This window comes from Monodon monoceros, unplaced genomic scaffold (assembly GCF_005190385.1).
Source record: "Monodon monoceros isolate NGI ecotype Baffin Bay Population unplaced genomic scaffold, NGI_Narwhal_1 Super_Scaffold_6, whole genome shotgun sequence".
NCBI classification, from domain to species: Eukaryota; Metazoa; Chordata; class Mammalia; order Artiodactyla; family Monodontidae; genus Monodon; species Monodon monoceros.
In genome coordinates this window covers 27,549,355-27,564,342 of record NW_021703783.1, presented here as the reverse complement: position 1 = coordinate 27,564,342, position 14,988 = coordinate 27,549,355, and the positions used below count along the sequence as shown (strand labels likewise).

Genomic DNA, 14,988 nt, shown 5'->3' with positions numbered 1-14,988 from the left:
AGCTCCTCCCAAAGTCCACTGCTTAAATTTTGGGATGATTTGTTGTCTCTTCAGGTATTCCAGAGATGGAGGGTACATCAAGTTGATTTTGGAGTTTTTATTCCCTGCTCCTAAGGCTGCTGGGAGAAATTTCCCTTTCGCTGCTTTGTTCGCACAGCTCCTGGGGTTCAACTTTGGACTTAACCCTGCCTCTGCGTGTAGGTCCCCTGAGTGTGCCTGTTCTTTGCTCAGACAGGACAGGGTTAAAGTAGCAGCTGATTAGGGGGCTCTGGCTTACTCAGTCCAGGGCGAGGGAGGGGTACAGAAAGTGGGACAACCCTGCAGCTGCAGGGGCCATCATAACGTTGCAACAGCCTGAGGCGTGCTGTGTGTTCTCCCAGGGAAGTTGTCCCTGGATCACGGGGCCCTGGCAGTGGTGGGCTGCAGAGGCTACCAGGAGGGGAGGTGTGGATAGTGGATAGCTTGAGCACAGGCTTCTTGGTGGCTGCAGCAGCAGCCTTAGCATTTCATGCCAGTCTCTGGTGTCAGTGCTGATAGCCACAGCTCACGGCCGTCTTTGGATCTCGTTTAGGCAGTGCTCTGAATCCCCTCCCCTCACACACCCCAAAACAATGGTCTCTTGCCTCTTAGGCAGTTCCAGACTTTTTCCGGCACTCCCTCCCGGCTAGCTGTGGTGCACTAGCCCCCTTCAGGCACTGTTTGCGCAGCCAACCCCTGTTATCTCCCTGGGTCTGACCTCCGAAGCCTGAGCCTCAGCTCCCAGCCCCCACCCACACTGGCAGGTGAGCAGTCGAGCCTCTCAGGCTGTTGAGTGCCGGTCAGCACCGATCCTCTGTGTGGGCATCTCTCTGCTTTGCCCTCTGCACCCCTGTTGCTGTGCTCTCCTCCATGGCTCCAAAGCTTCCCCCCTGCCACCCCCATCTCCACCAGTGAAGGGGCTTCTTAATGTGTGGAAACTTTTCCTCCTTCACAGCTCCCTCGCAGAGGTGCAGGTCCTCTCCCTATTGTTTTGTCTCTGTTTTTTCTTTTTCTTTTGCCGTACCCAGGTACATGGGGAGTTTCTTGCCTTTTGGGAAGTCTTAGGTCTTATGCCGGCGTTCAGTAAGTGTTGTGTAGGAGTTGTTCCACATGTAGATGTATTTCGGATGTATTTGTGTGGAGGAAGGTGATCTCCACGTCTTACTCATCCACCATCTTGAAGGTCTCTGAGATAATAGTTTTAAAGGATTATTCTATGCTACTGATGGTGACAAGACTAAAATGGATTGAATAGTTCTTATATAAAGTACATTGTATTTTCAAATTAGTGTATCTAGCAGGAGTGAGAGTCACACAATACACTTACGATTTTTTCTACACCATTAATTTTCCTCAAAATTAAAACATAAAGCATTAATAGAAGCACAAATTTATTATAAAGTAAAATGCAAAATTTCTATGAATTTTTAAGATAAAACAACAAACTTCAAAGAAAATCCAAGTTTACTGTATCTGCTTCAGGCTCTATCTTTAACTCGCTTGATGGTTGAGTATATCTCCCCTTCTCTTAGGTATATTTTATGGTGAATCAAAAGAAAGCCAAAATAGAAGTGGATTAAATTCATCAATCAAAAGACATAAAGTAGGTGAATAGATTTTTTTTAAAAAGACCAAATTTTATGCTGTCTATGAGAGACTCAACTTCGAATTAAGGACGTACATAGGTTGAAAATGAAGGAATGGATAGAAAGATACTCCATGAAAATGGTAACCAAAAGAGAGAAGGCAAGGGCAGCTATACCTAGACAAAATAAACTTTAAGTCAAAAATGTCATAACAGGGCTTCCCTGGTGGCTCAGTGGTTGAGAGTCCACCTGCCGATTCAGGGGACACGGGTTTGTGCCCCAGTCCGGGAAGATCCCACATGCCACGGAGCAGCTAGGCCCGTGAGCCATGGCTGCTGAGCCTGCACGTCTGGAGCCTGTGCTCCGCAACGGGAGAGGCCACAACAGTGAGAGGCCTGCGTACCGCAAACAAAAAGTCACAACAGACAAAGGTCATTACATAATAAAAGGGTCAATTTATGTGATATATATCATTTTATATAATTATATATATATATATATATTTTTTAGCTTGTCATTTGCAACATTGATGAACCTGAAGGATGTTATGCTAGGTGAAATAAGCCACACACAGAAAGAGAAAAACTATATCATCTCACTTATATGTAGAATTTTTAATGCTGAATACATAGAAGCAGAGTTTTAGAACAGTGGTTAACAGAAGTGGAGAGGTAAAAGAAATGGGGAGATATTATTGGTCACAGGGTACAAAGTTGCATTACATAGGATGAATATGTGTAGAGATCTCATATATTGTATGATGACTATAATAAATACTTCACTGAATGCTGGAAATTTGCTAAAAGGGTAAATTTCAAGTGCACTGATCACACCCCAAAAAATATGGTAACTATGTGACATCATGATATGCTATCATGCTTGACTGTAGTAATTATTTCACTGTGTATATGTGTATCAAATCATCATGTTGTACACCTTAAATACAATTTTTATTAAAAAGAACAAAAAATTTAAAGGGTCAATACAACAGGATGACATAATAATTATAAATATGTATAGACCAAGCATCAAAGAACCTAAGCATTTTTTTTTTTTTTTTTTTTGTGGTACGCGGGCCTCTCACTGTTGTGGCCTCTCCTGTTGTGGAGCACAGGCTCTGGACACGCAGGCCCAGCAGCCATGGCTCACGGGCCCAGTCACTCCGTGGCATGTGGGATCTTCCTGGACCAGGGCACGAACCCATGTCCCCTGCATCGGCAGGCAGACTCTCAACCACTGTGCCACCAGGGAAGCCCCCTAAGCATATTTTTTTAATTGACATATCTGAAGGGAGAAATAGACATCAATACAATAGTATTAGAAGGCTTCACTACCCACTTTCAATAATGAATAGATCACCCAGGCCGAAAATAAATAAGGAAACAGCAAATTTGAGTAATGCTCTAGACCAAATGGAACCTAATTGACATATACAGAACATTCCATTCAATAGCAACAGAATATATATTCTTTTCAAGCATACATGGAACATTCTCTAGGATAGATCACATGCTGAGTCACAAAACAAGTCTCATTAAATGTAAGAAGATTGACATCATTCTGAGTATCTTTTCTGAACACAATGGAAAAAAATCAATAACAAAAATAAATCACAAACCTCACAAACAAATGGAAATGAACACACTCTTGAGTGATCATTGGGTCAAAGAAATCAAAAAGGAAATTAGAAAATATCATGAGAAAAATGAAAACACAATATACCAAAAGTTATGGTATATTGTAAACTACTGTACTATTTTTTGGGGGTGTGATCAGTACTAAGAGGGAAAATTATAATGATAAGACAACATTTTTAAAAAGAAGAAAAATCTCAAATGACCTAGGTTTATACCTCAAGAAACTAGGAAAAGAACAACAAGCTAAGCACAAGTTAATGGAAGGAAGGAAATAATAATTAAAATTAAACAAAAATTAGAGCAGAAATAAATGGAATAGAGACTAGGAATACAATAGAAAGAAACTGGCAAAGCTAAGAGTTGGGTTTTTTTAAATATAAATAAAATCGACAAAACGTTAGCTAGACTAAGCAGAAAAATGACTCAAGTAAATAAAATCAGAAATGAAAGAGCAGACATTACAACTGAAGTCACAGAAATAAAAAATATTATAAGGGGCTATTACAAACAATTGGACTCCAACAAATTGGACAACTTAGAATAAATGAATAAACTCCTAGAAAGTTACAACCTACCAAGAATGAATCAGGAAGACATAGAAAGCCTGCACAGAACAATAACAAATAAGGCGATTGAATCACACACACACACACACACACACACAGAAAGGGACACAGGGAAATGGGGCTAATGGATATGTTTATTACCTTGATTGTTTTGATGGTAAAATGAGTATATACATATGTTGAAACACAGCAAATTGCTTATATTAATTATGTGCAGTTTTTTGTATACCAATTATACCTCAGTAAAGCTGCAGGGAAAAAGACATAGTAACAACAACTGAGACTTTCTCAAGAGGTAACAAGAAGTGTTGAAAGAGAAATAAAAAGTAAATGCCCCCAGGTGGAAAACTCACTTCTCTCCCCACTCGCACAGTGGAGCAGTGCCTTGCCCCAGAGGCCATCGAAGAGGCTGAAGGCTTACTTGTATCAAAGTGGGCTTCTGGAGCTGAACCTGTGGCCCCAACCTGACTCTGCCAAGATGGTGGAGAAGTAGGAGGACATGGAGTTCATCTCTCCTCACAAATACATCAAGAATACATCTAAAAATGGAACAGTTCTCACGGAACACCACATGAACACTGGCAGAGGACCTCAAACACCTAAAAGGACAAGAAAGATCCCCATGTAACTGGGTAGGACGAAATAAGAGAAAAGGAAGAGGAGAGGAAGTGGAAAGGGACCTGCAGCCCTGGGCAGGGAGCTGAAGGAGAGGAGAGGTCCCTGCATCCAGGGAAGCCCCCTCACTGGAGGGGAGATCAGTTGGAACAGATGGGAAGCTTCAGGGACTACCGGAGGAAAGTGCAGCAACGAGTCTGTGACAAACAGGACACAGTGAGACCTACACAGATAGTCTGTGCTACAGCCCTGCATGCCCCAGGCTGAGACGTGCATCCACCAGTGCAGAAGGGGGCTGGGTACTGGAACTTGGGATTTGGAGAGCAAACCTGGGGAGAAGAATGCTGTTGGCCGCAACGAGACAGCCTGAGGGAATGGGAGTGAGGAAATCCACAACTGGGAATGCTTGTAGAGGAAACCCAGACTGCAATATAAGTGAAGTGCCATTGTTGAATGACACAAAAGGGGTGGGGCTACCATTGCATCCTCTCTCCCCGCATGCCGGCTCCTGCCTCCCCAGGCATTAGGAAGGGCTCCTGCCAGGGTTGACTCTCTTGCACTGTTGGCCACCATACCCTAGCATACCCACCCCAGCATACCCTGTTCCCATCAGGGCCAGCTCTTTCATACCCGAGGCCACCAGCTGGCTCTCTCACTCCCATGGCTGCCGGCTCCCTTGCATGACCCATTCCCATATGGGCTCCCACAACCCCATCTGCTGCCTCCTCTGCACCCTCTCTTCACCGGGTGGACTCATGTGCTCCGGAAAGCCTCAGGAGCAGACGCCTGTGAGTGGCCCGCACAGATAGGTGGTGCTGAAACCACAGCTAAGCCCCAGGGGCCATGCAATTAAGGAAAAAAAGCTGAAATCTCTCCTGGCAGCTGTGCAAACTGTGAATTGACACCCCTGCAACTGGCTTTGTAAACTCAGTGCCTACAGAACATCTGAATGGACAACAAGTGCTCCCACAGCAAAGACGGGTCTAGCTTTAGCAGCTGTAGACTTTGTGGGAACATACATTCCAGGGTTGTACCAGGCTAGAGTCTGAGCTGACCACAGGGTGTCCAGACCCATGATTACTGCAATCCTGGGACCTGACTTCAGTGGGCCCACAATGATGGCCTGGTGAAAACATATGAAAGACACCAGGGCCAATTGTAGGCATACCCACAGTTAAGGAAAGGCCGAGAGCAGTGCCAACAACAGTGTAATCTGAGAACTTGCACAAAGGGTGAAAAGTGACATGACAGAGCACACCCACAGGTGAACAACTCCAGAGGAATATTCAGTGGCTTTCCTCCCAGTGGGAGTGATCCAATCCTGCCTACCTCACACTGCAGATCAGAAACACAGCTAAGAAACAGATCTTGGGGCCTCTACTCCAACAAATGTGGAGCAAATCCCACCTCTAACACGGCAGTGACAACCACAGAGCAAAAGGGAGGCCCTGCTCAATATCCAGTGCAGGCTCTGGTCACCACATCAGTCACATCTCCTATCAAGGGGATAATGGCCAGCATACACTGAGGGAAAAGGTGGCAGTCATCTATACTAAAAACCATGCTTGCACCCAAAAATATTAAACCTGCACAGGCTACACAGGGATGTTCCCACATAAAAATAACCCTCCCAAGACAGTCTGAGGGTCTTGAATCGAGAGGAAGAACCCCCAGAGCATTCAGACTTGAAAGCCAGTGGGGCTTGAGTGCAAGAGCTCTACAGGGCTGGGGGAAACAGAGACTCCAATCTTGAGGGTGTACAAAGGTCTCACGTGCACTGGGACCCAGCACAAAGTACCTCCATAGGAACCTGGGCTACCCCTACTTAGGGGTCTTGGAGGGCATCCTGGGGTGCAAAGTGTTGACTATAGCTCACTATAAGGGCAAGGACACTGGTAGCAGAAGCCCCAGGGAATATTGATCAGAGTGAGCTCTCCAGGAGGCCAAAATTTCAGCACCAAGACACAACCCTTCCCAATAACCTGCAAGCTCCAGTGCTGGAAAGCCTCAGGCCAAACAACCAACAAAATAGGAAGCCAGCCTCATCCAACAGAAGACAGGCTACCTAAAGTTGTACTGAGCTCACAGCCATCTCAAAACACACCCTTTGACATGGCCCCACCTCCACCCACCAGAGGGCAGACACCAGTCCATCCCACCAAGAAGCCTGCAAAAGTCCCTGGACCAACCTCACCCACCAAGGGGCAGACACCAGAAGCAAGAGGAACTATTATCCTGCAGCCTGTGGAAAGGAGACCACAAACGCAGTAAGTTAGATGAAATGAGATGACAGAGAAATTGGTACAAATGAAGGAAAAAGATAGAAACCCACAAGAACAACTAAATGAAGAGGAGATAGGCAATCTACCTGAAAAAGAATTAATAGTAATGATAGTAAAGATTATGCAAGATCTCAGAAAAAGAATGGAGTCACAGATCGAGATAATGCAAGAAATGTTTAAGAAGGAGTGTGATTTAAAGGACAAACAGAGATGAATAATACAGTAACTGAAATACACTAGGAAGAATCAGTATAAGAAAAAATGTAGGAGAACAATGAATAAGTGAGCTGGAAGACAAAGTGATGGAAATCACTGCCACAGAACGGAATAAAGAAAAAAGAACGTATAAACAACAAGGTCCTAATGTATAGCACAGGGAACTATATTCAATATCCTGTGATAAACCATAATAGAAAAGAATATAAAAGAATGTATATATGTGTATAACTGAGTCACTTTGCTGTACAGCAGAGATTGGCACAACATTGTAAATCAAATATACTTCAATCTAAAAAAAATTTTTTTTAAGAAAAAAAGAATGAAATGAGGACAGTGTCAGACACTTCTGGGACAATATTAAACATGCCAACATTCACATTATAGGGGTTCCAGAAGGAGAAAAGAAAGAGAAAGGGCCTGAGAATATATTTGAAGATATTATGGCCGAAAAATTCCCTAACATGAGAAACACTTACTCAAGTCCAGGAAGCATAGAGAGTCCCAGAGAGGATGAACCCAAGGAAGAACATGCTGAGACACATATTAATCAAACTAACAAAAATTAAAGACAAAGAAAAAATATTAAAAACAACAAGGGAAAAGCAACAAATAACATACAAGGGAATCCCCATGAGGTTATCAACAGGTTTTTCAGCAGAAATTCTGCAGGCCAGAAAGGTGTGGCACAATATACTTCAAGTGATGAAAAGGAAAAACCTACAACCAAGAATGCTCTACCCAAAAAGTCTCTCATTTAGATTTTTTAAACACATTTATTGGAGTATAATTGCTTTACAATGGTGTGTTAGTTTCTGCTTTATAACAAAGTGAATCAGTTATACATGTACATATGTTCCCATATCTCTTCCCTTTTGCGTCTCCCTCCCTCCCGCCCTCCCTATCCCACCCCTCCAGGTGGCCACAAACCACCGAGCTGATTTGATGGAGAAATCAAAAGCTTTACAGACAAGCAAAAGCTAAGAGAATTCAGAACCACCAAACCAGCTTTACAACAAATGCTAAATGAACTTCTCTAGGTGGGAAAGACACCAGCATCTTAAAACAACCTTGTACCTATACAGATTTCTATATCCAAACTTCATGGGAACAGTAAACTAAAAAACTACAAGACATACACACACAAAAAAGAGAAAGCATTCCAAACACAACACTAAAGATGGTCATAAAACCACAAGAGAAGAGAACAAAAGAGGAAGATAAGAAAAAAGACCTACAAAAACAAATCCAAAACAAGTAAGAAAATGACAATAGGAACATACATATCGATAAATACCTTAAATGTAAATGGATTAAATGCTCTAACCAAAAGAAATAGATTGGATGAATAGATATACAAACAAGACCCATATTATGCTGTCTACAAGAGACCCACTTCAGACCTAGGGACACATAAAGACTGAAAGTGAGAGGATGGAAAAAGATTTTCCATGAAAATAGAAATCAAAGCTGGAGTAGCAATACTCATATCAGACAAAATAAACTTTAAAATACTGTTACAAGAGACAAGGAAGGACACTACATAATGATCAAGGGATCAATCCAAAAAGAAGATATAGCAATTGTAAATATATATATGCACCCAACATAGGAGAACCTCAATATATAGGGCAAATGCTAGCATCCATAAAAGGGGAAATCAACAGTAACACAATAATAGTGGGGGACTTTAACACCCCACTTACACCAATGGACAGATTATCCAGACAGGAAATTAATAAGGAAACCCAAGCCTTAAATGACACATTAGACCATATAGACTTAATTGATATCTATATGACATTCCATCCTAAAGCAGCAGAATATACTTTCTTCTCAAGTGCACATGGAACATTCTCCAAGAAAGATCACATCTTGGGCGACAAATCAAGCCTTGGTAAATTTAAAAATTCAGAATCATAAAGCATTTTTCTGACCACAACACTATGAGAGTAGAAATCACCTACAGGGAAAAAAGGTAAAAAAACACAAACACATGGAGGCTAAACAATATGTTACTAAACAACCAATGGATTACTGAAGAAATCAAAGAGGAAATCAAAAAATACCTAGGGAAAATTGACAATGAAAACATGATGATCCAAAATGTATGGGACTTGGAAAAAGCAGTTCTTGGACGTTTATAGCAATACAATCTTACCTCAGGAAACAAAAATCTCAAATTAACAACCTATACTTACACATAAAGCAACAAGAGAAAGAAGAACAAACAAAACCTAAAGTTAGTAGAAGAAAAGAAATTATAAAGAACAGAAATAAATAGAGATGGAGAAAACAATACAAAGATAAATGAAACTAAAAGCTGGTTCTTTGAGAAGATAAACAAAATTGATAAAACTTTAGCCAGACGCATCAAGAAAAAGGGAGAGGACTCAAATCAATAAAATTAGAAATGAAAAAGGAGAAGTTGCAATGGACACCACAGAAATACAAAGGATCATAAGAAACTACTACAAGCAACTCTATGCCAATAAAATGGACGACTTCTTAGAAATGCACAACCTACCAAGACTGAATCAGGAAGAAATAGAAAATATAAACACACCAATCACAAATATGGAAATTGAAATTGTGCTTTAAAAACTTCCAATAAGCAAAAGTCTAGGACCAGATGGCTTCACAGGTGAATTCTGTCACACATTTAGAAAAGAGTTAACACCTATCCTTCTGAAACAATTCTAAAAAATTGCAGAGGAAGGAACACTCACAAGCTCATTATACACGGCCACCATCAACCTGATACAAAACCAAAGGTATCACAAAAAAGAATATTACAGGCTCAAATATCACTGATGAACATAGACACAGAAATCCTCAACAAAATACTAGCAAGCCAAATCAAAAAACACATTAAAGGAGTCATGCACTATGATCAGGTGGGATTTATCCAGAGATGCAAAGATTCTTCAATAAACACAAATAATGTGATACACCACATTAACAAACTGAAGAATAAAATTCATATGATCATCTCAGTAGATGCAGAAAAAACTTTCAACAAAATTTAACACCCATTTATGATGAAAACACTCCAGAAAGTGGGCATAGAGGGAACCTAACTCAAGATAATTAAGTCCATATATGACAAACCCACAGCAAACATTATTCTCAATGGTAAAAAAACTGAAAGCATTTCCTCTAAGATAAGGAACAAGATAAGGATGTCCATCTTGCCACTTTTATTCAACATAGTTTAGGAGGCCCTAGCCAAGGCAACCAGAAAAGAAAAAGAAATACAAGAAATCCAAATTGGAAAAGAAGAAGTAAAACCATCACTGTTTTCAGATGACATGATACTATACATAGAAAATCCTAAAGATGCTACCAGAACATTACTAGAGCTTATCAATGAGTGTGGTAAACTTACAGGATACAAAATTAATACACAGAAATCTCTTGCATTCCTATACACTAACAATGAATTATTAGAAAGAGAAATTAAGGAAACAATCCCATTTATCATCCCATCAAAAAGAATAAAATACCTGGGAATAAACCTAAGGAGGAAAAAGACCTGTACTCAGAAAACTATAAGATACTGATGAAAGAAATCAAAGATCACACAAACAGATGGAGAGATATACCATGTTCTTGGATTGGAAGAATCAATATTGTCAACATAACTATACTACCCAAGGCAGTCTACAGATTCATTGCAATCCCTACCAAATTACCAATAGCATTTTTCACAGAATTAGAACAAAAAAATTTACAATTTGTATGGAGACACAAAAGACCCCAAATTGCCAAAGCAATCTTGAGAAAGAAAAACGGAGCTGGAAGAATCAGGCTCCCTGACTTCAGACTATACTACAAAGCTACATTAATCAAAACAGTGTGGTTCTGCCACAAAACAGAAATATAGATCAATGGAACAGGATAGAAAGTCTAGAGATAAACCCACATACCTATGGTCACCTAATCTGTGACAAAGGAGGCAAGAATATACAATGGAGAAAAACAGTCTCTTCAGTAAGTGGTACTGGAAAAACTGGACAGCTACATGTAAACCAATGAAATTAGAATATTCTCTAACCCCATACAGAAAAAGAAACTCAAGATGGATTAAAGACCTAAATGTAAGACCGGATACTATAATTCTTAGAGGAAAACATATGTAGAACACACTTTGAAATAAATCGCAGCAAGATCTTTTTGACCCACCTCCTAGGGTAATGAAAAGAAAAACAAAAATAAACAAATGGGACCTAATTAAACTTAAAAGCTTTTGCACAGCAATGGAAACCATAACCAAAATGAAAGATAACCCACAGATAGGGAGAAAATATCTATGGAAAAACCCGAATGAACTTTTTGGCCAGCACAACATCTGCAAATGAAGTGACCGACCAGGGATTAGTCGCCAAAATATATAAATAGCTCATGCAGCTCAATATCAAAAAACAAACAACCCAATCAAAAAATGGGCACAAGATCTAATAAGACGTTTCTGTAAAAAAGACATACAGATGGCCAAAAGGCACATGAAAAAATGCTCAACATCATTAATTATTAGAGAAATGCAAATCAGACTACAATGAGGTATCACCTGACACCATTCAGAATGGCCGTCATCCAAAAAAATCTACAAACAATAAATTCTGGAGAAGGTGTGGAGAAATGGGAACCCTCCTACATTGTTGATGAGAATGTAAATTGGTACAGCCACTATGGAGAACACTATAGAGATTCCTTAAAAAATTAAAAATAGAGTTACCATATGATCCAGCAATCCCACTCCTGGGCATATATCCCAAGAAAACCATAATTCAAAAAGATACATGCAACCCAATGATTATTGCAGCACTATTTACAATAACCAGGACATGGAAGCAACCTAAATGTTCATTGATGGAAGAATGGAGAAAGAAGATGTGGAACATATATACAATGGAATATTACTCAGCCGTAAAAAAGAATGAAATAATGTTATTGGCAGCAACATGGATGGACCTAGAGATTGTCATTCTGAGTGAAGTAAGTCAGGCAGAGAAAAACAAATATATGATATTTCTTATATGTTGCATCTAAAAAAATAGTACAAATGGACTTATTTACAAAGCAGAAATAGTCACAGATGTAGAAAATAAACTTACGGTTACCAAGGGGGAAAGGTGAGGGAGAGAAAAAATTGTGAGATTGGGGTTGACACATACACACTACTATATATAAAATATATAACTAATAAGAAGCTACTGTAGGGACTTCCCTGGTGGCACAGTGGTTAAGAATCCACCTGCCAGTGCAGGGGACACGGGTTCGAGCCCTGGTCCAGGATGATCCCACATGCCATGGAACAGCTAAGCCCATGCACCACAGCTACTGAGCCTGGGCTGTAGAGCCTGCAAGCCACAGCTACTGAGCCTGAGTGCCACAACTACTGAAGCCCACACGCCTAGAGCCCATGCTCTGCAACAAGAGAAACCACCCAATGAGAAGGCTGCCCACCGCAATGAAGAGTAGCCCCTGCTCACCACAACTAGAGAAAAGCCCAAGCACAGCAACAAAGACCCAAGGCAGCCAAAACTAAAAATTAATTAATTAATTTTAAAAAAAAAGAATCTACTGTATAGCACAGGGAACTCAACACAATAGTGTGTAATGGCCTACATGGAAAAAGAATCTAAAAATGAATGGATATATATATATATATATATATATATATGTATAATTGATTCACTTTGCTGTACAGCAGAAACTAACACAGCATTGTAATTCAACTCTACTCCTATAAAAATTAATTTTAAAAAAGTAAACATCCCCCCCAGAAAAAGGATCAGTTAAGCCACTTGAAGTGATATTCATAAGATTGCATAATGCTCAACTTTCCATCTTCTCACCATTTTCAACACATCATTTGGTATGAAAAGCATAAAAGCCATAGAGTTGTACTCATAGAAGTTTTTCTCACTATTTATAACCTCCTGTTAATCACATGAAATATAATCCATATGTTTTTGAAGCATAGTCAGTAAAAAATGCTTTTTAAAAATAATGGGTATTTAAAAATTAAAAAATGAATTCCTGAGGGAGATTATCCTACATCTTTTCTTAAGAAAAAATATTTAAGCATAAAATAGGAGAGTAGGTTCATACCTGCTTTGGATTTTTTCATTGCTGTGTTACCATCAAATTAATAAAAATTCCTTAGTGTCGAAGATCAATTGTTCAACATTGTGAGAGCATTTTTGACTATATGTTGGAGAACAAGTTCAATGCTATTTTTAACTGGCTCCTCAGTGTATGAACATATCCCTTGCTGTATTATCTTCATCAATCTATAAAATTACCAATCATTTTATTAACAGCATGAGCAATTAGTTTCTCTTGTCTATGGCAAAGTTGTAAATATTTTCTTGTTCATATAGTTATAAATTCTGCTTTACAAGAAATGTTTTTCCCTGTCATATTATGCTATTGGTTTTTCCCCAAACTGTTAAAAATTTATTATTTAGAGTCCATCAGGTACTGAAAAATTTTCATTGGTAATCAAAAGAAGTTTCTTGAAATCAATTTTTCTGTGATTTACTTGATGATTTTTTATGAAAGTAGACCAAAGTCTTCTTGTTAACTATTTATCTCCTACAAGCACCACAGTGCTTGCTCATTACTAGATATGACCGGCATACTAGTTATGTACTAAAAATCATAAAAGTCATTCTATTGAGAATATAATCTAGATACCCATAATGGTAGAACACAATGAAAAAAAAGAGATAAAATATAGTCATAAAATTTTCCTCTAAATGTCTGAGTATTATTTGGTGAGAATTCAGTACTAGAATATGTTCTTATTACATACCTAATTTTTGTCTTTGTTTGCTATAATTCTCCTTCCCATCTTTCACCAATTTAACACGTATTAAGAATTGGAACTATAGCTATGTCAAAAAGTGTTTCTTCTGTTGCATTTTTTTTATTAAGGTGAAATTCACGACATAAAACCAACAATTTTAAAGTTTACAGTTCAGTGACATTCAGCATATTCACAATGTTGGGCAATCATCACTGCTATATAGTTCCAAAACAAAAATCATAATCACTTATATAATCTACCATATATAAAATCTACCAGTTATATAACTGTATAAATATTTACTACCATACATGAAATTTCTTTATTAACAATACAAAGTTGCATTATCTTGATTTTAAAGATGAGAAAATAAAGTTCAGATAGCTTATGTAATGTTATACTGAAGATCATACACATAATATGTTGCTTAGCCATTGTCTATTTCCAAAAGCTGTAGCCATTCCTCTGTGCTAACATACCATCCAGCTCACCTTTTATTAGTGAATGAATTTCTAAGGCAGCCAGGCATTTCTTTGTGCTAGCATGCAGTAATGTTGCTGTTATTCTAGTGTGCTATTTCAGAAAAAAATGCATATTTGAGAGTTTTCATATACAGGCTCTTAAGATATGTTTAAATATTTTCTTGAGATGTTTGTTGGCTATTCCAAGTTATATTTAGCAACTATCATGTCGAGAGGAAATGTTTTATTTTGTGGCATTCTTTACCTTTTCTTTGCCTTTCAGATATGCTTCTTCTGTAAAGGATGGCTCCCAGTATTTTGTGCTACTGATTGTGACAGACGGCGTTATCTCAGATATGGCTCAAACTAAAGAGTCCATAGTTAATGTAAGTAGGAGTCATTCAGTCTTGGGCTGGCTAACTGAATGCATGGTGCTACTTAGGTTGACTAACTAGAGTCTAGTTAGTTGACTTAAGAGTGAAACAAAATGCCCATGCCTTTGCAGCCAATTGCGTTATCCAGAAAACTCACACACATTGTGGCATTCATCCATAGGGACCAAACTAAGAGGTGTGAATAATTGGGTTGTAACAAAATTATTTCCAAAAAATTAAAATAAAATAAATAATAGCATCACCTTCATGTGCATGACTGTGTTTATCTTGATTAGTTTGATGTGCTTGTATATAGTTTGTACAATTTGTACAGAATATTTCTTTAACATTTACATTTACAGTAATAGTCACAGGAGAACTGTGCTAATTTCTATATTTATAGAACTGGATAAGGA

General features: G+C 39.0%; 1 protein-coding gene across 3 annotated transcripts in view; it reads left to right on the top strand.

Moving 5' to 3' along the window:
- Nucleotides 1-14,988, top strand: part of CPNE8 (copine 8) — a 310,582-nt gene that overhangs the window by 280,768 nt on the left and 14,826 nt on the right. For all 3 annotated transcript variants that reach the window (XM_029205052.1, XM_029205053.1, XM_029205054.1), the window contains exon 17: nt 14,482-14,584. In XM_029205052.1, the coding sequence (XP_029060885.1) occupies nt 14,482-14,584 (103 nt within the window). The remainder of the gene's footprint in view (nt 1-14,481; nt 14,585-14,988) is intronic.